This window comes from Paramisgurnus dabryanus, chromosome 3, assembly GCF_030506205.2.
Source record: "Paramisgurnus dabryanus chromosome 3, PD_genome_1.1, whole genome shotgun sequence".
NCBI lineage: Eukaryota > Metazoa > Chordata > Actinopteri > Cypriniformes > Cobitidae > Paramisgurnus > Paramisgurnus dabryanus.
In genome coordinates this window covers 12,727,564-12,752,945 of record NC_133339.1, presented here as the reverse complement: position 1 = coordinate 12,752,945, position 25,382 = coordinate 12,727,564, and the positions used below count along the sequence as shown (strand labels likewise).

The 25,382-nt window shown below is 40.9% G+C and overlaps 2 protein-coding genes across 2 annotated transcripts in view; both read right to left on the bottom strand.

Moving 5' to 3' along the window:
* Positions 1–25,082, bottom strand: part of LOC135768949 (uncharacterized) — a 33,747-nt gene extending 8,665 nt beyond the window's left edge. Inside the window, exon 1 of the mRNA XM_073813817.1 lies at positions 24,867–25,082. Coding sequence (XP_073669918.1) covers positions 24,867–24,954 — 88 coding nt within the window. The 5' untranslated portion in view covers positions 24,955–25,082. The remainder of the gene's footprint in view (positions 1–24,866) is intronic.
* Positions 11,963–17,209, bottom strand: LOC141281884 (uncharacterized). Its single transcript, XM_073813712.1, has one exon. It carries the CDS (start codon positions 17,207–17,209, stop codon positions 15,191–15,193), a length of 2,019 nt encoding a protein of 672 aa, XP_073669813.1. The 3' UTR covers positions 11,963–15,190.
* Positions 25,083–25,382: the final 300 nt, after the last annotated feature.

Sequence of the window (25,382 nt, the reverse complement as noted above, 5' to 3'; positions counted from 1 at the left end):
AGTGCCCTGTTGACTATTGGGTCAGGTTGAATGAAGTAGCCGAGCTAGCAGATGCTCACCTGAAAAGATGTGGTGGTAAGATGGAGAATATGAGTTCGGAGATTGTAATGATGTTTATCCGGAACTGCCCTAATTCTGACCTTGCCAGTGTCTTTAGATGTAAGCCCATAAGCAAATGGTCCGCCGAAGAGGTCCAAGAGGCCATTGATGAGCATGAAAGGGACTTTAGGTCTCGTAGGCAGCTTCCTTCTGCATTTAAAGCTGCAGTAAACCAGGCTGCTGTTGTTAAAGGACCTGTGAGCACTCAGGTAACAGTAGGAAGTGAAGATGTAGGTGTAAACTCTGCAGCATGTGCTGCAAGCCCACACCCTAAAACAAACGAATCTGTGGAATCTGGCACTTTGGAGCGTGTGTTAAAGATGTTAGAGAGGGTGCTCGAGCGCACCACCTTACCTGCTCCAGGACCAAAGCCTCAACCGTCTCAGTGGTATCGAGCTTCCCCATGTGCAGTATGTGGAGACAGATCTCATTCAACCCGTTCGCACTGCATGAGGGAAAAGAGATGTCTTAATTGTTTAGAGTTTGGGCATCAGCGTAAGCAGTGTCACAGGGCTGCTGGGCAAGACATGGCCCAAGCCAATGACGATCAGGGAAACTAGATCACTCACATTGGGGGGAGGGCGGTGTGAGTGCTAAAAGTCAGCCTCTCACCAGTGAAGATGATCCGATGGTCATCTATAGCAGCAATTGTCAAGTTGAGTCAAGTAGCAGCATTGTTTTGTTCCAGAGCATTGCAAAACTGGAAAAAGCTGACAGTTTATTCTATACAGATGTGTTGGTTAATGATACAGTCATATGCCAGGGCCTATTGGACACTGGTTCTATGGCATGTACCATTAGCGAGGAAATGGAGTGCAAGCTGCTAGATGCATGTGGGACCCTTGAGTCTGATCAGCCCCACACTGATATTTTACTTGTAGGTTGTGGTGGCGTTCGGGTCAGGCCCAAGTGCATCTATCAGCTAAAAATGCATGTATATGACCACTCAGTTGTTGTACCAACCCTTGTTGTACCAGGACAAAAAGACCAGTTAATCGTCGGTACTAACGTCATCAAATACATTCTTAGTCAACTTAAGCAGTCCCAAAGCTATTGGCGTGTCATGAATCAGCCAAATCCTACAGGAGAACCAGAGATCCAAAGGTTCTTGAATATGTTATCTGGACATGACAGATGGCAGGGCAGTACCATCCCAACCGTCATCGGTACCGCTAAGCTTACTCAAGCTGTCACACTTCTACCTCGTCAGGAGCACCTTGTGTGGGGAAGGCTTCCCGCCAGTTCTTCTGTTTCTGTGGGCAGTGCTGTGCTGGTCGAACCACCTAAGGCTCAGACTCACAAGAAGGGTGTTCTTGTCGGGCGTGTTATAGCCACACTGCCAGGTGACAGATGGGTGCCGGTTAAGGTTATTAACCCGTCTAATAAACCGCTCACTTTGAGACGTAATGCCAAAATAGCAGATGTGTCTCCTGTTTTAGCAGTTGAAGACTTGGATGTGCAACTTGGAAATAGTCATGGAGAGGCTGTGAATGTACAGAGTCAGTCTGTCTCCTCTACTGTTGGTATATGCAGCCCCCCTTCTGATATACATAGTGTACTGCAAAAGCTTGGCCTCGGTGACCTTGACATAGGGTCCTGTGAAGTCACTCCGTACTGGAAGGATCAGCTTCTACAGCTGATTCAGAAGTATCAGGATGTGTTTTCTAAACACAGGCTAGACTGTGGTAAGGCCAAAGAGTTTGTCCATAGGATTCATTTATCAGACAACCACCCTTTTAGGCTTCCGTATAGGCGTGTCCCCCCGGCCCAATATCAAACCTTGAGGAAGGTGCTCTCGGAGATGGAGGAGCAAGACATCATTAGGAAGTCTTGTAGTGAGTGGGCGTCCCCACTGGTCCTTGTATGGAAGAAGAGCGGTGAACTTCGCGTTTGCGTTGATTACCGCTGGCTTAATGCTCGGACCATTAAGGACGCTCACCCCTTACCTCACCAAGCAGACTGCTTGGCGGCCCTGGGTGGGAATGCTTTGTTTAGTGTAATGGATCTCACCTCCGGCTTTTATAATGTTGCCATGGCGGAGGAGGACAAGAAGCTCACGGCCTTCACAACGCCAATGGGCCTATTCGAATTTAACAGGCTGCCGCAGGGGCTCTGTAACAGCCCCGCTAGCTTCATGCGCCTAATGATGAATATCTTTGGCGACCAAAATTTCCTGACGTTGCTTTGTTACCTGGATGACCTACTTGTGTATGCCCCGGACGAGGGTGAGGCCATCAAAAGACTTGAGATGGTGTTCAGTAGGCTACGTGAACATGGGTTAAAATTAGCTCCTAAAAAGTGTCATTTCCTTCAGAGAAGCGTGCGGTTTTTGGGGCATGTTATTGACAGTACAGGTGTAGCAACTGACCCAGACAAGGTCAGTGCTATTGCGGCAGTGTCAGAGTCTGATTTGATGATGGAGGATGGGGTAACCCCGTCTCAAAGGAAAATAAAGTCTTTCCTTGGGATGGTGTTGTATTACCAGAGATTCATCCAGAATTGCTCCACTATCGCAAAACCTTTGTTTGCATTGACAGCTGCCCCAAGGGGCAAAAAGCCTCCAGATAAACGTGTTGCTGCGTTCAGGAAATTGAGCCCTGGGGATTGGAAGGAGGAGCACAGCAGTGCCTTCCAGCAGCTAAAAGCTGCTTTGGTAAATTCTGTAGTGCTGACGCATCCTGACTTTAGCCGGCCATTTATTTTGTCCACTGACGCTTCTACTGACGGGTTAGGTGCCGTACTTTCGCAGCTTGCAGAGGGTGAGACTAGAGCTCGGCCGATCGCTTTTGCTAGCAAGGCTCTTAACCGCGCCCAGGCCAGGTATCCTGCTCATCGCTTAGAGTTTTTGGCTTTGAAGTGGTCTGTTTGTGACAAATTCAGTCACTGGCTGAAAGGCAGTGAATTTGTCGTATGGACGGATAACAATCCATTAACTTATGTCCTCACAAAGCCTAAACTCGACGCGTGTGAACAGCGATGGATCTCAAAGTTGGCGCCATACCGCTTTAGCATTAAATACATACCTGGTCCTAAAAATGTGGTGGCCGATGCTCTGAGTCGTCAACCCTTTGTTCCTAACCGGCTCAGCGAGAGACTGCTGACTGAACCTTACATTTCACTGCTCAAGGAAGCAGAACAGTTTGGGAAAGACACTGTGCAGGAAGCATTTAGGCTGAGTACTGGGCTTCAGGGCGCTGATGACCCTCCCTGTGTAACATCAAACCAATGTCCGCTCTCCTGTGCTGAGGTGTCTGCAGTGTTAGAGGGTCATAGTCACTGGGAAGCAGGAGTAGAATCCAGAGCAATCTCATTGATAGGTCAAGACATCCAACATTTGTCACCCCCTGGGCAATGCCCTTTACCAGTTTTGTCATTGGATGAACTTCGAGATGCACAACAAAATGATCCTTGCCTGTCCCGGGTCCTGTTTTACATCAATAGGGGCAAAAGAGCCTCACGCCGTGAGCGTGCTGGGGAGATTCATAAAGTTCTCAGGCTTTTGAAGCAGTGGGACAAATTAAAGATGGTTGATGGTGTTCTGTATCGAGTAAGGAAAGACAATCTGGCAGGAAAGAAACGGTTACAGTATGTTGTTCCATCGTCTTTAGTTGCACAGGTGATGACAGGCATTCACGATGAAGCAGGGCACCAGGGCCAAAGTAGAACCATGCACCTGGCGAGACAAAGGTTCTTCTGGGTCGGGTTGGAACATGATGTTCGCAGGTACGTCAAATGTTGTCAACGCTGTGTCGTTAGTAAAACGCCCGAACCTGAAGGCAGAGCCCCGCTGGAGAGTGTGAGAACGTCAAGGCCCATGGAGCTTGTATGCATTGATTTTTGGACCGCAGAAAGCTCCAGGGGTCATAACGTAGATGTGTTAGTTGTTACTGACCATTTTTCCCGTATGGCTCATGCTTTTCAGTGCCGTAATCAATCAGCGAGGCAGGTGGCAAGGCAATTGTGGGACAAGTACTTCTGTGTGTATGGCTTCCCTGATCGGATCCACTCTGATCAGGGAGCTAACTTTGAAAGTCAGTTGATTCGAGAGCTGTTGCAGGTCGCAGGAGTGAAAAAGTCCAGAACAACCGCCTACCATCCCATGGGCAATGGCCTTGTCGAGAGGTTCAATAGAACCTTGGGCAACATGATCAGGGCATTGCCGCCTAGGTCCAAGGATAGGTGGTCTCAGATGCTTTATACACTGACTTTTGCGTACAACTGTACCGTGCATGAATCCACTGGGTATGCCCCATTTTACCTAATGTTTGGCAGAATTCCAAAGCTGCCTGTGGATGTCATGTTTGGTAACCTTGAGGGTGACAGTGATGTCATTGACTATGACAAGTACGTAAAGAGGTTGAGGACTGACCTGAAAGAAGCTCTAACCGTTGCTCAAGAGAACATCAATGCCAGCCAGCAGCGGCAGGCCGAATTGTACAACCGGAAAACAAAGGGCTGTGATATTGATTTGGGAGATCAGGTTCTCCTGGCCAACAAAGGTGAACGTGGAAAGAGAAAACTGGCAGATAGGTGGGAGTCCACACCTTACAGGGTAGTTGGGTTGAACCCTCAGTGCCATATTTACCGTATACATAACACTAAAACTGGCCAGGAGAAAACTGTTCACCGCAACTTATTGCTGCAAGCTAACTTTCTTCCGTTGGAGCTGGAAGATTCTGATGTACCATCCAGCAGTAGTAGCACGTCACTGTCTATGGGTGTGAGAACTTCTTTGGCAAATGATTGTGCTCCCGAGATTGAGCCCAGTGTATCTGACCGAGTTGCCAGTTGGGTTGAAGAATGTGCTGTGCATGAGAGCCCTCAGCAGAGTTTGCCCAGCAGTAGTAGTAGTAGTAGTATTGTGTCAGTGGATACAGTTTCTGGTGTGTTGGGAGAAGTCCCTTCAGCATCAAAGGATGACTCCATAGAGAGAGACAGTAATTCTGAAGCTCCAGAAACCGAAGGTCTGATTCATGAATCTAACAGCATTTCTTCAGAGATTATACATGATGATATTCCTGTTGGTAATGTTGAACCAACTACAGACCATGAAGTGGTTGGAGTTAGGACCAGAGTGGGCAGGATAGTGAAACCTGTCAACAGGTTAATTGAGAATATGACCCAGTCTATCAAAACCCTGAATCCGGCTGGTGGGGTTATAAGGTCTTTGTTAAAGTAAGAATGCACTTTTTTTGTTGTTGAGAGATTTAAACTTTAATGTAAAGTGCCTTTTGAGTCAATGTTTTCAGTACACTGTTGTTCTGGATCTGAGATGAAGTTTCATCTATAAATGAATGGTGTTTAAGGCACCCTTTGCAGGTGATTGCAGTGGGCCTGATCAACCTGCTGTTCTTACCTTCCCTGTAAGTGGGAAACATTATGTTGCACAATATTCTAAATAGCAGTTGGTCTGAGTCCAGTGTATATTATCCCCTATAGTCGAAATTTGTGAAGTTCAGGGGGGAGGATGTAACTGGTATAAAAATTACTTTGACTAGATTTTTGTTTTGAGTTTTTTGTTTTGAGTTTTCCTTTTATTTATATATATTTTTGTACTAAAGTTTTTATTTTCTAAAATTATAATTTTTTTTATTAATGTTATACTTTCCATATGTGTGTATTCATGCTGAAGTAATGAACTTCACGAAATTTCGTTTGAATCATTTTTGTTTAAATATCTAAAATGTAGAGGAACTTTTCTTTGAGTACCTGTTTGGGGAGGGAGTGTCATCAGCGGGGCACATCCGGGGTTTCTCATCGTGCGTTTTGCGTTGGCCTCAGTTTCACTACATGAGGTTGTTGGACGCATGCACGTGCGGTCCTCCCTATAAACAACACTGTGTGTCAGAGTGGGAGGAGCTGCTACCCCGTTTTGACCTGATAATTTCTCCTTACCAACAGATTAAAATACCAGATCTCATCATAAAGTGGTCGTGTGGTCTTTGTGCGTGAGGGTATCCATTCCAGACATGTTACATTACAAGCTTGTAACCGCTTGTAAGATTTAAAGATGGCCGCCACAGATGATACAGCAGCACGGCATGTTATCAAACAAAGGATTAAACCTGAGATTTACACCACTATTGATGGCAAAACTATAGTGGAAGATGAACTGTTAAGCTTCCTTTTTGTCAAACTGAAGACTGTGCCTCAGGATGATATTATCTTGATGGCTGTAAATCACTTTGGATCTGAGTGGATTGAAAACTCCAAGAAGGTCTTGTTTGAACTGTGTCCTGGCACGGGGCAGCGTTGTGTAGCTCACAAAGGGCAACTAAAAGATGTCAACAATGTTAAAAGTTGTCTAAAACTACTAAATGAGGTTGGTGAGAATGTTCCTCGTTTTGTTTCATATAACTTGGATGATTTACCATCAGTGACTTTTAATAGCCTTGATGTCTCTTGCCTGGTTAGTAAGATTGATTGCTTAAGTGTGGAGTTGGCCTCCATGAAGAATGCTGTGAGTAAGCAGTCGACTGAATGTGAGTATCTTCGTGGAATTACTACAAACATTAACCAACGACTGAGTGTGATTGAACAACCCATTGCAAGCAGGGGAAATACAGCCACAACTATGGTCAATGAAGAGGTCCAGCTCCAAGGACTAAGTCACAGGGAGCCTGTATCCAGATCTTTGGCGTTGCCTGTCACTGAGGAGTTCGTTGGCGAGGGAATTGAGGTGGCGATGTCCCCTGCATGGAGCAGTGTACTTAAGCATGGCAAGCGCAAGCAACGCTCTGGAAAACAATTTACTGCTGCAGTACAGAACAAGAACAATAATCCTCCCAGATAGAAGAAGACCTATGGAATAGTTGGAACTGGTGCAGTGGGGAACATACATGCAGTGACAACTAAGCTGGTGAGTGTGTTTGTGACAAAGCTTGCTCCTGACCTAGATTCAGAGACTTTGGCTAGTTATCTAAAAGAACAACTTTCCAGAGATGTGATGTGTCAGAAGATTGGTACTGAGTATACACGCTATAGCTCTTTCAAAGTTACAGCTGAATGCAAGGAAGTAGCAGAGATGTATGCACCGCAGCTGTGGCCAGAAGGGACCTATGTAAGGCGCTTCTATGAGAATCGTAAGCCTAGAGTTAAAGCACCTCTTGACACAGGGATGAGTGCGCCCGAGCCAAGGGCGTCCCATGCATGTTAAATGATGATAAACTGTTATGAGAGTCGTGTCTTATAACTCCCGTGGTCTGCAACTTGGACAGGGTGCTGGAGCGAGAGCCCAACGCGTTGTTATTGACGAGCTCTTTGAGAATGCTGATGTGGTGTGTTTGCAAGAGACTTTTTTAGCTATTCAAGATTTGGAAAAACTTAACACTGTGCATAATGATTTTCATGGGGCAGGGGAATCCACGACAGACCTAAACACTACAATTCTGCGTGGCAGGATCCCAGGAGGTGTGGCCATATTCTGGCACAAGAAACTTGACCCCTTGGTCACGGTGATTAGGTTAGATGTGGACTGGTGCATGGGAATTAAGGTGGTGCATAATAAGAATGTTTTTATAATTTTAAATGTATACACTCCATATGAATGTCACAAAAATGAAAATGAGTACTTGAATAAGCTTGCTTATATAGGGTCTTACTTAAGGGAAAGTGAATATACATCCATATTTGTTATGGGGGATTTAAATGCTGATATATCAGATACTAATTCACTTTTTGGTCAACATTTGACACAATTCTGCAAAGATAACAAAGTTATTCTATCCACTAAGGAATTACTGCCAGCTGATAGCTATACACATGTGAGTGAAGCTTGGCATACTACATCCTGGCTGGACCATTGTATATCTACAGCTGATGCACATGATTGCATAGAGGAGGTTGAGATTCTATATGGTTTGGCTACAGCAGACCACATTCCTGTCTCTATGTTCATAAATGTTAAGGGTCTACCTGAGCTTGTTTGTAGTGACAGCCATAAATCAGGTGAGACATTGGACTGGACAAGGCTTACAGAAGATGACCTGCAATATTACAAGTTAATGATTGATTTGCACATGAGAAATATTGAGGTACCTGTTGATGCAATTATGTGTGTGGATAGCAATTGTCTGAATGTAAGTCATAATAATGACCTATGTGCAATGTATGATAGAATTGTAAAAGGTTTAGTTGATGGAAGTGAACCACTAAGAAGTAAAGTGGTGAAACAACATATTGTAAGACCAGGTTGGAATGACTATGTCCATGATGTTCATATGGAAGCAAGAGATGCATTTAGAAGTTGGGTCTTAGCAGGCAAACCTAGGCATGGCCCAGTCTGTGAGCACAAGGTAAGGTCTAATGCTAGGTTCAAATATGCTGTGCGTTTTATAAAAAGAAACGAGCAGACTATGAGGGCGAACTCTATGGCGAGAAAATTGCAAACTAATAATGTTTATGAGTTCTGGAAGGAGGTGAAAGTGGTTAACAACAGCAAAATGCCACTGCCTTCTAGTATTGATGGCATTACTGAACCTGGAAACATTGCAGAGCGTTGGAGGAGACACTATGAGAACATTTTTAACTGTGTGAAGAGTGATGTTTTTAACATGGGCGAGATATCTTACAGTGATGACGTAGTCATCAGGCCGGAGGAAGTATGTTATGCTATTGACAAGCTTAGAATGAATAAAGCCTGTGGGCAGGATAGAATAACAGGAGAACATTTGAAATATGCTAGCCAAAATATTTCAGTTTTACTTTCTTTATGTTTTTCTGGGTTAATGAAGCATGGCATACTTCCTGGATCCATGTTATCTGTCTTGTTAGTACCTGTAGTTAAAAACAAGACGGGTAAATTAACTAGTATAGATAACTATAGACCTATTGCAATTGCAAGTATACTCTCCAAGGTACTAGAAGGGATTATTATGGATAGGCTTGCAGAACACTTAGTGTCGACAGATTATCAGTTTGGTTTTAAGAACAAGCATGGAACTGATCTCTGTATTTATGCACTTAAAGAAATTGTCCATAGGTACAGATCACGCAATAGCACAGTCTTCATGTGTTTCCTGGATGCCTCAAAGGCTTTTGACTGTATCAATCATGGGAAACTGTTTGGTAAACTATATGATCGCATTGTCACCTCTTACTTAATCAGGATTCTGCAGTTCTGGTACTCTCACCAAACTATGCAAGTTAGGTGGGGGATGAGTTTGTCAACACCCTTTTATGTCTCTAATGGAGTGCGGCAGGGAGGAATTCTGTCCCCGCTGCTGTTTAATCTGTATATGGATAACCTATCAAGGGAATTGAAGTGCTGTAGAACTGGCTGCTTGGTGGGGGATAGTCTCATCAATCATATGCTTTATGCTGATGATTTGGTGGTACTGTCTCCTTCCAGTGCTGGTCTGCAGCAACTTCTTAGAATATGTTCTCAATATGGACTTATGTTTGATATAAAATTTAACTCTTTGAAGAGTGTGGTATTAATCGCCAGAACCAAAGAGGATATGAAGTGTGCCTATCCCTCTTTTTCATTGGCAGGTGAACCTTTAAAGGTTGTAAAGAAAGTTAAATATCTGGGACATGTGATAAGAGATGACCTCTGTGATGATGATGATTTGCAGCGTCAGTGTGGAAAACTGTATGGGCAGGCAAACATGCTGGCACGCAAATTTCACATGTGCACTCCTGATGTTAAAATCTCACTCTTTAAAACTTATTGCACTCCATTGTACACGTCCCACCTGTGGTGTAATTTTAGTGAGTCAAAAATGAAAAAACTCCAAGTGGCTTATAATGATGCACTGAGAATTGTGCTTAAAATTCCTAGGTGGAGTAGTGCCAGTGCAATGTTTGTGTCTAATAATGTGCCCACTTTTAACGCTGTCTTAAGAAATTTTATGTATAGATTCATGTGCAGACTAACAGGATCTAAGAATATGATTATTGTGTCCTTAGTTGATGTTTCTAAGAGTGACACAAGGTATACGTCCTGCTTTTGGAAACATTGGACCCGTAGCCTGTATATGTTTTAATGATGCTTTATTTGCTTCATTCTTAATGTTTTGTATGTTTTATTTTTGTATAGTGTTGTCTCTATGGACCTTTGTGTCTTGAATAAAGTTGATATATATATATATATATATATATATAACCAGACATCCAAATGCGCCATAACCACAGAAAATAAATAAAACCCACGAGCGAGCTACCTTCAATTAAGACGCGAGCTACCTGTAGGAATTTGTGTGGAATACAGCTGCTTTCCCAAGGTTATTATGGAAGATTTAATGAGGTACATTTAAATAAAACTCAAACATATTTACAACACTGACAGATGTCACTTACTTGAATATATATATATACGCACAGCAACACCACAAAAGAAAGTAAACTTTAAGTATGAAATGATAACAGGAGCAGACTCCGTGTATCTCCGTTGCTGAAGCTGCTGAACTGAAACCTTGTGCATGCGCCAGACAAGGTCAACAGGTTGAACTCGCACATGCATTTTGTACAATGTGCTTTAAATTTATAATTTTTTTAATGCATCTGTGTGTAGTCCTAATGTCATATAAAAATACTATCATCATGAATTACTGATTTTATTAATTTATTCCTAAATGTCAGTTTCCACTTTCTCTCACGTACCCCCTGCAGTACCCCAAAGTACCCCTAGGGGTACGCGTACCCCCATTTGAGAACCACTGGTCTAGTAGTGTAGTTACCAATATTATTAGTGTAATGCGTTACTTTACTTCGTTACCCAAAAAAGTAATATAGTTACTGTAATCCGTTACTTTGTAACTCGTTACCCTCAACACTGGTAACTGAAATGTGTCTCCCCTTGTGATGTCAGAAGGGGATGTTATTATAATAATACCAACCCATAATCTGCACTACCCACCCATGCCACTGCCATTTAGTGCAGAGATCAGTTTATTTGCATTTAAAAGGACAAAAACAGCACAATTTTGCTCAAACCTACAAAGTGGCAATTTTAACCTGTGTAAGTGTGGATTCATTACAGTGGTTCAGTCTGTAGGAAGGCTGAAATTACTGGGAAATGTTAACAGCAAGATGATGTAAAACTATTTCTTGTCATTTATCACCATTCTGCAACTAATACCAATGATGGAAATAAGTGCAGTTATGATAGCAAAATATGTGGGAGAGCATTGCTAGAATATAAATATATTGTTTTGCAATATATAGCGTTTAAGTATTAACATAAAAACTAAAGAACAGATTTATAAATGAAAAAGTTTAATAACAGTACTGACTTAATTTACAATTGAAATGGTTACATTATAAATGCATGACATGGTAAATAATACATACAATTAACTGTTTCCAATGTATGTGAGATATTACCTGATAGTATAGAGAACAGAGAAATAAATAAAGTTTAGAAAAAAGAGAATCACCACTGAGAACTGAAATCTAGGCCTAATGGCCTGAACCCCAGAGCTCATGGAGACCAACCCAAAAAATAAGAAGAGGAATAAGAGAGAGCAGACCCACCAAACATATTCTTTTATGCCCTTGCCTTGACCATGTGACTAAACCTAACATCATACATTCAAACTGACCAATCAGAAGACCACCTTTAACCCCCAATGTGCTGAATAAAGAGCTCTGCCAATACTCTTGGTTCAGTATCAGTAAGCACAGGAATGCAGATGGTACAGGACGGAAATGGGGGTTGTGAAAAGTTGTGACAGAGTACTAAATTCTTACAAATTCTACAACTAAATTCCTAAATTCCTATTTCAATCCTACACATGCTATAATAAATTATTCATATGGTATTACGAGCTAGAACTTTACATACGCATTCGAGGGAACACCAAAGATTTATTTGACATCTTAAAGTCTTGTGAAATGTCCCCTTTAATTTATTTTTGTAAAAAAAAATATATATATATATATAAAATGCAAAAACCTTGCTTGAATGTGGTTCAGGCAACACAAGCATTTTGAGGGGCAATATGGAAGTGATTTAATGCTGGGTACACACCAAAAGATATTTTACATCATAAGAGTTTCAAAATGTGATAGACCACAAACATGAGGATAAAAATCCTAGATTTAACTGTTTTGCTCCTATAGATTGTGGTGTGCAATGATGTGACAAAGACAGCACACCATACACGGACAGATTTTCAACCAGACGGCAGACGCTCGACTGTGAACACAGGAAATCACACAAAATCTTGCAATGTTTCTCGGTCCAAACGTGACTTTACAGTAAACAAAGATAACAAACAACGGGCATAAAGAAATGTCATTAAATACACTGGACTGCTTTTTTACATCTCTGGTTGTCACAAAGGCAGAAAGCCTAAATGTGCATGTGTTGTGGAGACAAGTAAGTGAAGAGAGACGCAATAGAGAGACGCGCGCGAGAGAGAGAGAGAGAGAGAGAGAGAGAGAGAGAGAGAGAGAGAGAGAGACGCAACGCTGCTGCGTGCATTGGAGCTCTGTCGTGTTCATCATCTAAATCTTATTTTCTTACTATCTTGTTCCCATCTATATAATATAACTTATTAGTTTATCTTAGGAATACTTTACCGTGACGATTATTGAACAGTATTACCAAGCGAAACGATTTATCACTAGTAAACACCCAGTGTTAGCATATAGCCCGCTAGCATCAACAAATGGTGCCGGCTCAAGTAGCATTTGCTTATGTCTGCTTACTGTAAATCTGCCTTTAGGGACCGCATTCGAATAAACGGAGACCGCATCGCCCAGCATGAAAGCAGTAAGACTCCGCTTCTTATTGTAACCTTTACTACTTGCCACATGTACAGTTTAGCTTCTGCCGTAAGCACAAAGGGGTTTACATGCACTAAGTGTATTGAAGTAGTAAGGCTGACTGAGAAGGTTGCAGATCTAGAAGCGCGCATCCGAACGCTAGTTGAGGACAGTAAGAACGCTAATGTTACAAACACTGTTTCGGTTGCCTCTAGTGTTAGGTGTAATACACATGGCTCGGTTCTGACATCAGAGTCAAGGTGGCAGACTAACTGGGTGACTGTCAGGCGGCAGAGTCGTACCCGGGGCCCACCAGCTCACGCTCCAGTAGTCATTTCTAACAGATTCTCCTCCCTCAGCAATACACCTGCTGATATGTCTGTTAAAAGTGCCCTGGTTATTGGTGATTCTATTCTCAACAACATGAAGATTGAGACACCAGCCACCATAGTCGAATGTATACCGGGAGCCAGAGCGTCATGACATTAGATGCAAACTTAAAGTGCTGGCTAATGCTTGCCTTGTCTCTACCTATCTCAGCAAGCTTATTAAAGAAAATCATAACAACCCTCGTTTAACAAAGTTTCAAAACTGACTAGAAACAAAGAACAAACAGAAACCAATAGCAAACTCCAACACAATAGTAACTACTTCATGAACGTCTTTACTAAGAAAATTACTGTTATTAGGGAAAACTTCGAAGCTACGCAAACAGCCACTGTTTGTCGTATTACCATACGAACATCTTGAGTCATTTAAACCTTATACAATATACCTTATACAACCTTATACAATAGTAGAGCTGTCTAAATTAGTAACATCATCCAAATCATCATCCTGTATATTAGACCCCGTTCCCACAAAACTACTTAAAAAGAGGTATTCCCTGTAGTGTCAGACCCAGTACTAAATATCTTTAACTCATCGCTAGACAGCTTTCAAACTAGCATTTATTAGACTGCTCATTAAACAACCACACCTTGACCAGGGAGATCTTAATAACAATCTCAAATCTCCCTTTTCTTTCTAAGGTATTAGAAAAAGTAGTGACAAGCCAGCTATGCACATTCTTAGTGAATAATGGTACATATGAAAAGTTCCAATCAGAATTAGAGTTACAAATTACCTCCTTTTAACATCCGATCGTGGTGAAATCTCAATTCTTATATTACTAGACCTTAGAGCAGCCTTTGACACAATAGATCACACAATCCTACTCAACAGACTAGAAAACTATGTTGGTATCTGTGGTCTTTGTTTATGTAAATGAGGAAGAGTCATATCAATCCCTGGTTAAACACGACGTACCACAGGGTTCCGTTTTAGGTCCTATCCTATTCTCGTTATATATGTTACCTCTATGAGACATTATCAGGAAACATAACATAAGTTTTCACTGCTTTGTGTATTATATCCAGCTTTACATCTCGTCACATCTAGCAAAACCCAACAGTTTTCTAAGCCAACAGACTGCATTAGCGATATTAGGGACTGGATTGCACATAACTTCCTTATGCTAAACTCCAATAAGACAGAGATACTTATTATCGAACCAAATCACTCCAAACATAATATGATAGTTTGTTGGAGGGGGGGGTCAGCCCCAAATCAGCCCGATTATCTTTTGGTGTGTACCCAGCTTAAACTGCAATTCATCAACTGGCTCGCTACAAAAGAGAGTCTATCCCCATACTCTCATGTTATGATAATAACAAATAACACTTCAAATGAATAATAAACAAAAATTAATTGATGAGACTGAAGGGCAGAGCAGCTGCACTGAGACAGTGGCAAATTTCAGAAGGACTTGCAGAGATGAGGTTGCTCTGGGCGTTGTACACGGCGCTGACTGCCCGAGGATGAACTTGAACTCAAATATCCAAAATTTTCAGAGGAAATGTTAATATAGGCGCTATCTTTACTAACTGACCACGGATTTGAAGTTTATTCATCTATATTCTCGACTAAACGGCTACATTTTATGACACAAAAAGAGTAATATTTCAAATATTGTGCAGACTTTAAGCTCCACTGCCGTTGATGTGAAATGCATTCTGGGAAACTTTTCTGTCGTAAGTCCACACAAGTCACCTCCTGATGCATTCTCGATAAAATGAGTGGATCAAGAACACATTGAGATGTTATGTGAACTTGACTTGATGTGAACTTGGAATTGGAACAGTTCTTGGGCTGCAATTGATGATGTTTCACAAGAACACAAAATGAGAAACGGTCCCAATCTTTTTTGCCATACGCCATTTTTGGCTTTTGTATGCATGTAGACTTTGAGTAAGGATCCTCCAGACAGTTTTATTAATAAGACCTCATCTGATTTCTAAACTTTGTTGCCATATCCACAATGTTGACACATGAATGTTTTCTACTGATTGTGAAATCTTGCGTGTTTTTTAAGGTTAGCTTTTGTTTTGAAACTCTTTTCACACTCATGGCATGTGAACGGTTTCTCTTTAGTGTGAGTGATCAAATGTGCATTAAGGTTTGGTTTTGTCCTGAAACTCTTTCCACACTGTTGACACACGTATGGTTTCTCTCCGGTGTGAATTCTCACATGATCATTAAGGTCACGTCTTACTGTAAAACCCTTTCCACAGTGATGACATGTGAAAGTTTTTTCTTCTGTGTGAACTGTCATGTGTGATCTAAGAGTGCCTTCACTTGTAAAACTCTTTTCACAGTGAGGACAAATGTAAGGTTTCTCTCCAGTGTGAGTTCTCATGTGAGTCTCAAGTCCACGTTTATCTATAAAACTCTTTTCACACTGAAGACATGCGTGAGGTTTCTTTTCGCTGTGAGTTATCATGTGTTTCTTAAGTTGACACTCCATACTGAAACACTTTCCACACTGAAAACACACGTGAGGTTTCTCTCCTTTGTGAATTTTCATGTGTGTTATAAGGTTACTCTTACTTCTGAAACATTTTTCACACTCATGGCAAGTGAACGCTCTCTCTCCAGTGTGAATTCTTGCATGAATCTTAAAGTTACTTTCAGCAGAAAAACTCTTTCCACACTGAGAGCATATGTAAGGCTTCTCTCCAGTGTGACTTCTCATGTGAGTCTTAAGTTTACCTGCAGTTGTAAAACTCTTTCCACACTGATGGCATGGATGTGGTTTCTCTCCGGTGTGAATCCTCATGTGTATTTTAAGGTTGGGATTTGTAACGAAACTCTTTCCACACAGATGACAAGTGTAAGGTTTCTCTCCAGTGTGAATTCTCAAATGTTTTCTAAGGTTACATGCAGTTACAAAACTCTTTTCACAGTGATGGCACGGATGTGGTTTCTCTCCGGTGTGAATCATCATGTGTACGTTAAGGGTAGTTTTTATTGTGAAACTCTTTCCACACAGATGACATGTAAATGGTTTCTCTCCAGTGTGAATTCTCATGTGTATCTTAAGTTTAACTTTATCTAGGAAACTCTTGTCACAGTGATGGCATGCGTGTAGCTTTTCCCCACTGTGAGTTTTCATGTGTTGGAAAAGGCCTGAGTTAAAGGTGAAACTCTTTCTGCATAGTTGACAAGTGTAAGGTTTCTCTCCAGTGTGAATCCTCAAATGCTTCTTAAGGTCACCGGCAGTTGTAAAACTCTTTTCACAGTGATGGCATGTGTATGGTTTCTCTCCAGTGTGAATCCTCAAATGTTTGTTACGGTCACCGACAGTTGTAAAACTCTTTTCACAGTGATGGCATGCGTGTGGTTTCTCGCCAGTGTGAATCCTCAAATGTTTGTTAAGATCACCGACAGTTTTAAAACTCTTTTCACAGTGATGGCATGCGTGTGTTTTTTCTCCGGTGTGAATCCTTACATGTAAGTTAAGGCTAACTTTTGTTCTGAAACTCTTTCCACACTGTTGACATGTGAAAGGTTTCTCCTCACTGTGATTACTCATGTGTGTTTTAAGGTTATCTTTTCTTCTGAAACTCTTTCCACACTGTTGACATGTAAAAGGTTTCTCCTCACTGTGATTACTCATGTGTGTTTTAAGGTGATCTTTTCTTCTGAAACTCTTTCCACACTGTTGACATGTGAAAGGTTTCTTCTCACTGTGAGTCCTCTTGTGATCTTTTAGGTGAGCTTTTCTTCTGAAGCTCTTTCCACACTGTTGACATGTGAAAGGTTTCTCCTCACTGTGAGTCCTCATGTGTGATCTAAGGTTCTCTTTTGTTCTGAAACTCTTTCCACACTGTTGACATGTGTAAGGTTTCTCCTCACTGTGAGTCCTCTTGTGATCTTCAGGGCGTTCATCTTCTCTGAAACTATTTTCACACTTTATGTCTTCTGTCTTCAGAGTTTCTTTCTGTGAAAAATTATGGTTTATTTTTACAATCTGATGTTTCTCATCCACTTCAGCTTGACTCTCCTCTTTCACTTCCATCATATCTAAAATGAAGACAGTAAATAGTTCATATTGATAAACCAGAATGACAAAACACATTTTAGATGTCATGTATCCATGTTATTTTTAGTGTGAAGTACATTATGTCATTTCTATTGTCAATTTCTGTTCTAACTCTTGTGCTGTGTTCAAAACCCTATAACAAATGTCCTATAAATGTCTGTAAAACTTCCTTGTGCTGTGTGTAAGCTAGTGCAACAACATTATACCAGTGTAAAGTCAAATAAACTCACTGAGAAAACACTTAGGTGACATAATTTAAAAACGTTTATACAGTAGCTAGCTAGACAGAATATCAGATATCTAAATGTAAGCTAGCACCATTATAATAACTATAATAATGGTTATTACGTGTATATGTGTTTGTATGTTTTAGTTTATATATATTTCCCTAAATTTCCAAATAATTCCCATTAAGTTTCCAATTTGGAGTATTTCCAAAATTCCTCAGATTAGATTCCAATAGAAAGTTTCTGAACAATTTTTGGAAACTTTCCACCCCTTTGCAACCCTATCTGGGAAACATTTTGGCAATATTAAATAAAATCTGACAAAAATTTGCAGTGTTGATCACACTAGTCTACTTTAATGTTGAATTAGGAAGTTTGTTTTAAATTGCTTTTATTCTGTACACTATGGCACAGAGTCACACTTGTGGTGTTCTTGTTCAAAAATGACGGCCATTTATAGTGAAAGTGGAAGATCCCAAAACCCAGAATGTTTTTTCTGAAACAGAGAGCAAAGTAAGACTTGTGCCGTCCCCTGTCAAATATAAGGCCCTGTTTACATTAGAGCATTTGCGTTTAAAAACGGCATTTTAAAAAGAATATTCATCCACACTACATACAACCATAAACGCATGAAACATGACCAATCACATAACTGGGCATGCGCATTAAAGTGTAAAATAACTTATTACTCTAATAATAGCTTACCTTTGCACATTTATGCAGCCTAGGGGTGTGCGATATTGACAAAAATTCATACCTGGATCCTTTCCCAGCAACTACAACAGACACTCTTTCTGAACCTATAAAAATGTTTTGGGAAAGTCTTATATTGTTCCAGCTCCCCCCTACAACATATTAATATAATTAATAGGTTGATGTTGATGTTATAAACCAAACAGAAAGGTCTTTATGATTTAAAAAAGGAAGCATTCAAGTTAACAGTACTAAACAGTAGCGAACTTGAAGCAAAAATAAATTTCAGCAAATGCAAACTTCAATCAAACATAATAAGAGGTGAAGTATAGCTTTAGCCTACAGCAATGCTTATTGCTTTAATGTAGGGAGTTCCTCTCCAGCCATTTCACGTCATTATATTTATAACAGTTCATTGTTCGCAGTTCATATTTAGGGCCTGAGCACCGTGGGTGCAAAGCACACACGTCAGAAGTGACAACAATTTACACGTGGTATAGGCTTCAGAAGTGAGCATGTAGAAATTACTCGATAGCACCACCTGCAAAATTTCGAGAAAACAGCCCCGGTACAGATAAGAAATTTGGTAGGATCATCTATCAACCCAAGACCTACAAAAAAGTTTCTTGGAGCTAAGCTCTAAAACCCCCGCTATTTTGAATTTTCACTGTGATTTCTGTGCAAATTTTGGCATTTCCAGGCTTCGTACTTTACCAAACTGCTCCTAGAGATTTTATCAGATCATAACCATATTTGGTCAATCTCATCTAAAGTCCTTTGCAATGTTAAATTGTGGAGATCTTGACTTTTCGCTGGAGTGTGTGTCTGTGGCCTGACAAGTTTAGGCGTTTTCATTCTAACTCAGGCTTACAATGTCCAATCTGACCCACGCTTCACATGTTTAATAAGAGTCCTGGCCGGAACACATCAACATGACAATTTTCAGTTAGTCATAGCGCCACCTAGTGGCAACAGGAAATGCCATGTTCTACACTGGGATTTACTGCTCGTACAGATTTAATCATCATCATCATATTTGGTCAGAAAGATCTTAAGGACTTTGCGATGATAAATTGGGAAGATCTTGACTTTTTGTTGAAGGGCGTGTCGGTGGTGGCCTGTCAAAGTTTAATGTTTCGCCATGGAACAGGAAGCTGTTGTAATTCAGGCATACATTGTCCTACAACCCTCAGATGTCACATGTTTTATAAGGGTATTGGCCTGAACACATCAACCTAGCAATATTTAGATACAGTAATAGCACCACCTAGAGGCAGTAGGAAATACCTTGTTTTATGCTGTGACTTACTGCTCTTAGAGATTTAACCATATCAACATTATATTTCATCAGTCGAATCTCAAGACCTTTTGTGATGATAAATAGCGACGACCTTGAATTTTTGCTAAAGGGTGTGTCCGTGCCGGCCTCGCAAAATATTGCTAAATTAATTGCATTTTTGACAGGCTCAAAAGTCATGAAGCGTTGCACACTTGTCAAATGTGGCTAAAATTTTCATTTGATATAGGCTTCAGATCTGGGGGTGTAAAATGTTGGTTGATAGCCACCATGTACAAACAAAACTGTCAAAACTAAATTCAATTCTGGACAATCCCTTTCACCCACTAGGGTGCTGGCCAACCAGAGAAGTACATTTAGTCAGAGACTGATTACTGCTAAGTAAGCGTTTTAGAAGATCCTTTAAACTTGTGGCCATTAGGCTGTATAACTCCTCTTAGTAACTGCTGGGACAATTCACTATTGAAGTAAATTACCCTTTTTTATATTGGTATAGTATATTCATTTTTTATGTCTTATCTATTCATTTTTAAAATGGTTGATGGGCATATTTAAATTTATTATTTTATTTTCTTTCTTTTATCTTTCATTTCTATAATTGTAAAATGAAAGCAATTTCCCGCTGGGATTAATAAAGTTCTTTGAATTGAAGTAATTGTTAGGCTAGCTGCAAAAAGAAAATCTCTATAGTAACTTAATGTAGATTAATTTAGCATCCCTTCATGCAACTGAGTCTGGAGTCATGAGTCTGGTTTTATCTTGCCTTTGTGCAATACCCCTCATGTCTTCTCCAGATCCTTCAGGTTTTGGAACTCTTACAGGACAACACGGAGTTTCAGCTCCCTCCGTAGATTTTCTATTGGGTTCAGGTCTGGAGACTGGCTAGGCCACTCCAGGACCTTGAAATGCTTCATACGGGCCACTCCTTAGATGCTCTGGCTGTGTGTTTGGGGTCATTCTCATGATGGAAGACCGAGTCACAACCCATCTTCAATGCTCTTACGGAGGGTTTTTTGTTGCCAAAAAACTCACGATACATGGCCCCATCCATCCTCCACTCAATACGATGCAGTCGTCCTGTCCCCTTTGCAGAAAAACAGCCCGAAGCATGATGTTTCCACCCCCATGCTTCACGTTTGGGGTGGTGTTCTTGGAATTGTACTCATCCTCTTCCTCCCAACACAGCGAGTGGAGTTAATACCAAAGAGTTCTATTTTGGTCTCATCTGACCACATGACCCTCTCCCATTCCTTCATCTAGATGGTCTTTGGCAAACTTCAGCTGGGCCTGGACATGTGCTGGCTTGAGCAGTTGAACCATGCGCACGCTGCAGGATTTTAATCCATGATGGTAGCCCTGTTTTACTAACAGTAACCTTTGGAACTGTGGTCCCAGTTCTCTTCAGGTCATTGACCAGGTCCTCCCGTGTAGTTCTAGGCTGTTCCCTCACCTTTCTCAGGATCAGTGATACTCCACACAAGGTGAGATCTTACATGGAGGCCACGCATGTCACTCTCCACATTTAGACGTGCTCTGTGTTTTGTTTTAAGTAATTTTAAAGTTGAAAAGGCAGACTCGCAAAAATAAGTGGTTGCAAAAGGTAGAAGGCATTTCAGAGCACTCTCAGCTAGGATGGGAAAGTATTTTCTTACATACATCCAGTAGTTAGAGAGGGAAAGAGCCTCAAATTTCATTTTTAAATCCCATGAAGAAGTCCTCTCAATCAGCCCCTCCTGTGATTTTTAAGTCCAGACAAGAGCCTACTTCAGAGGCAAATGGGTTTCTTACCCATATCAGATGGGTGCTGTCAAGGTCAGGGAAATAGTCTCTGAAATATCCCTGGAGGTGCTCCAGGTGGGATTGTATCAGTGGAGAAATGGTGTCCATCTCACCACCAGATGACAGCAGCTCTTGGTGTAATAGTGGGAACATTTCTGTTATTCCCTACTTGAGCTTGTTTGACTACAGCGTAATCTTCAGGGAAAAGGCACGCACTTTGTCTTGCATATGCACTATGTATGTGTCAGGCCCTTGCATGCTTTGGTTAAGCACATTAAGATGACAAAAAATGTCAGCCATATATGCAAGTTTGAGAATCCAGGCTGCATTTTAAAACAGTCAACAAGCTGATGTTTTTCAGACAAGAGAAATTCTGCAACCTCCCTCCGCAACTCATACACACGGTTCAAACCTGCCCCCCGTGAAAGCCAGCGTACGTTTAAGTGAAGCAGCAGTCTATCAAAACAGGCTCCCATTTCTTCACACAGAAGAGCAAACAGCCTGTGTTTCAAGGGGCGTGATTTAATGAAGTTTACTACTTGTATTATGTCCTGTAGTACCTGATTAAGCTCATCATCTAACCGTTTAGCCACCAGTGGTTCTCGATGGAGTATACAGTGCGTGAACACAGCATTCGGGGCCTTCTGTTTGATGAGAGCAATCACCCCATTGTTCTTCCCAGTCATAGCCATGGCCCCGTCAGAACACACACCCACGCAACGAGACCAGTCAAGTCTATTTGAATCAATATATTTGTCCAGCACTTGAAAAATCTCTTTCCCGGTGGTTCTACTTTCAAGTGCTTTGCAAAACAGTAATTCCTCGACGAACATTTCTTGGGAAATTAATCTTACGTACACAAGCAACTCGGCAGCGTTAGCGACATCTGTACTTTCATCTAGCTGCAGTGCAAAAAATTCGCTAGCTCACACCTGGTCCAACAGTTCAGCAGACATATCCTCAGCCATGTCGCCAATACGTCTGCTCACCGTGCTGTCAGAGAGTGGCACGGCGTCAATTTGTTTGGCAGCATCCTCACACAGAAGCTCTTTAATAATGTCTTTGGTAGCTGGTAGTATCAAGTCCTCCCCAAAAAAACCCTACACAAACACTTTAAATGTATTAACTACAGCAGTAAACACTGCTTAGTCAGAACATGTACATGAATTTTACTGTCAACTTGTTTATGCAGATTGTTTTTATAAGCTTGATTATGGTTTCTGATTAAAATTGATTTAAGATTGCATTATAAGGTGCTAATTTATAAATGTCGAGAGGGCATGTTGGGTAAAAGTACAAAAACACAGCCTGAACCCCAGAGCTCAGGTAAAGAAGAAAAGCATAGAAAATCCAAGAGCAGAGCTCATGGAGACCAACCCAAAGAAGATGAGTGCAATAGGAAGGAGAGAGAGAAGACCCCCAAAACATATTCTTTTATCCCCTTGCCTTGACCATGTGACTAAACCCAACATCACATTCAAACTGACCAATCAGAAAACCATCTTTAACCCCCACTGTACTGATTAAACAGCTTTGCCAATAGTCTTTGATCACCATTAAGCCCTTTTCACACAGACATTCCGGAAAATACACGGAAAAGGCATCCTGGATTTTTCCAGGATCCTTAGATTTTTTGTTCATTCACACTGTCATGATTAGCCGGCATCTGATGGTCCCAGAAAGATACGTGACCTGTTGAAAGTCCCGCCCACTCTTCTACGCAGCATCTGAAGTTTGTTTTTATTTATTATTTCTCTCTCCAGAAACCACTCGCGTGCATTTTTGTTTATGATAAGATTATAAAGGAGCACGTGATGCGCCGTTCTAATGCTGGTGAATGATCTCAGCTTCAGAGTGGATATTTGACGAGCTCCCTGATCTCTGCTTTAATACAGTTTTCAGACTTTTCTCATCGTGATTGTTTATATGCATTTAAAACCCGCATTTTGAGGAGCTGAACGATATATCTTGTTGGGATGACGCACAGGACTTTTTGTTTATTATAGCTCAAATGAACATGTGACGCGATATTCTTTTATGCTGCTCAATGATCTCAGTTTCAATGCAGTAAGTGAAAAGCTAACTTACCTGATATCTGCTTCAGTCCAGTTTGATGAGATTTCTCATCGTCTATGTTGTAAGTCCCTCATTTTAAAGAGTTGAACCAACTTCATGTTGCCATGACACGCGCGTCCTCACTACGGCACATGCGTCATTGTTTATGCGTCTCATTTATCATTTCCTGATAACTGCATCAATATAGTTTGCAACATTTCATAGGCATGTTATCTCTCGTTTTAAAGAGCTGAACCATAACTTTTGTTGTGATGACGCGCGCATCCTCACTACGACCCGCTCATTACGGCATTCTTTCAGCTTCTTGTTCACACAGAGGGTTATCCGTGTATCAGACTAGGTCCTCTTTCCGGCAACAATCTCAGAAGATTAACGGGACGAGTTTGTGTTCACACAGACGCTTGTCTGGCAATTTTACGGGTATTTTCTGGGACCAAAGGTCTGTGTGAATGGGGTTAGAGTAACAAAATTTCTACAATTTCAATACTACAGGTCCATTCTTTTTGCCAACTTGTTTTCCTTCAGTTAGGCCTAATTAATCTGAGTTTATGCATCTGATTTTTTAGTGAAAATAGTATTATATGAGAATAATTTGGGTAATATTAAATAAAATATGACAAACACTTGCAGGGTTGATCACCATGGGTTTGTTAGGCCATTTTTAGGTGGGCTTTATTGTTTTCTTTCATTGACTATGGACCCTGTAAAGTAGCCCTGACTGCCCCATTTAATGACAGCTCTGCCATTGTTCATATATAGGCCGGACCTTACACTGTATTCAAACTATTTGTATTTTTTATTATACCCGTATGCCCCCTAAATGATCATCTTAGAATCACCCCCGTTGACCACACTAGTCTACTTTAATGTTTAACTAGTTAGTTTGCTTTTATGGTATACACCAGTGGTGTCCAAAGTCGGTCCTGGAGGGCCTGTGTCCTGCAGAGTTTAGCTAAAACTTCCCTCAACACACCTGCCTCAAAGTATCTAGTCTGCCTAGTAAGACATTGATTAGCTGGATCAGGTGTGTTTGATTAGGGTTGGAATAAAACTCTGCAGAGACACCGGCCCTCCAGACACTATGGCACGGAGTCACTATCATTATCAATATCATTAGCAGGCCCTGGTTATAAGCTTTTTTTGTAGGCCAGTTATTTTTATGACCAAGAACACCACCATTAAAAAAAGGTGGGGAATCACAAAAAGCCACAGAGATTGTTAGTCTTTAGAAACAAAGTAAATAAATTTCAGTCTGATGCAATAACTTTAACTAGTATTTTTGGGTAAAAGAAAAATCTCTCCATAATGACGTGAACACAACATGAGGTTTAACTGCAGTAGAGCATTGCATGGAGATCACAGTCATTCAATCCACTGAAGGTTGCTTTGGATAAAACTCTTTACCTGATGTTTCAATCTAATTCTACTGAATCTATTATAGATGCAGAAAGTTATCATCTCCTGGATTTTAGTTCTTTAGTTATTTTCCCCTCATGTTTCTCAATGTTTTTATGATTATTCCTCAACCATCAATAATAAAGATTGAAAAATAGACACCAACCTATTTGTTCCTCTGTATCTTCTTCCTTTATTTTGCATGGTTGTGGATCTGTCACCTTCTCAAGCTCCTCTTTCACCGGCACCAACATTATGTCATGAAGATTTCAGTTGTCACACATGGAGTGATTTCTCTGTGTGTTTGACTCCAGCATTTATTGGTGGATTGTTGTAGGAGGAGCTTCACTGAAGGTCTCAATCACTTTCACTCTATAGGTGTGAACTAGAAATGAAAAAAGAGGCATTAAAACATTTAATGTCAGTAAAACATTCACCATCTGTTTCAAACTTTTTAATGTTTTATTTATGACAGATAATGGGCTTATTTCTAACTTTATAAGGATAAGGATAAGGAAAACTTTATTGTCTGTCACAAGTGACAGAAATTTGTCTTTGACAAGACAGGCTCAAATAACATTAAAACAGTAAAAACATATAAGAAATAGACAGTAAACAATTTCACTCTACAACATACATGTGCAAAATACAAAAATATGTTTGGTCTATAAATAATCATTTA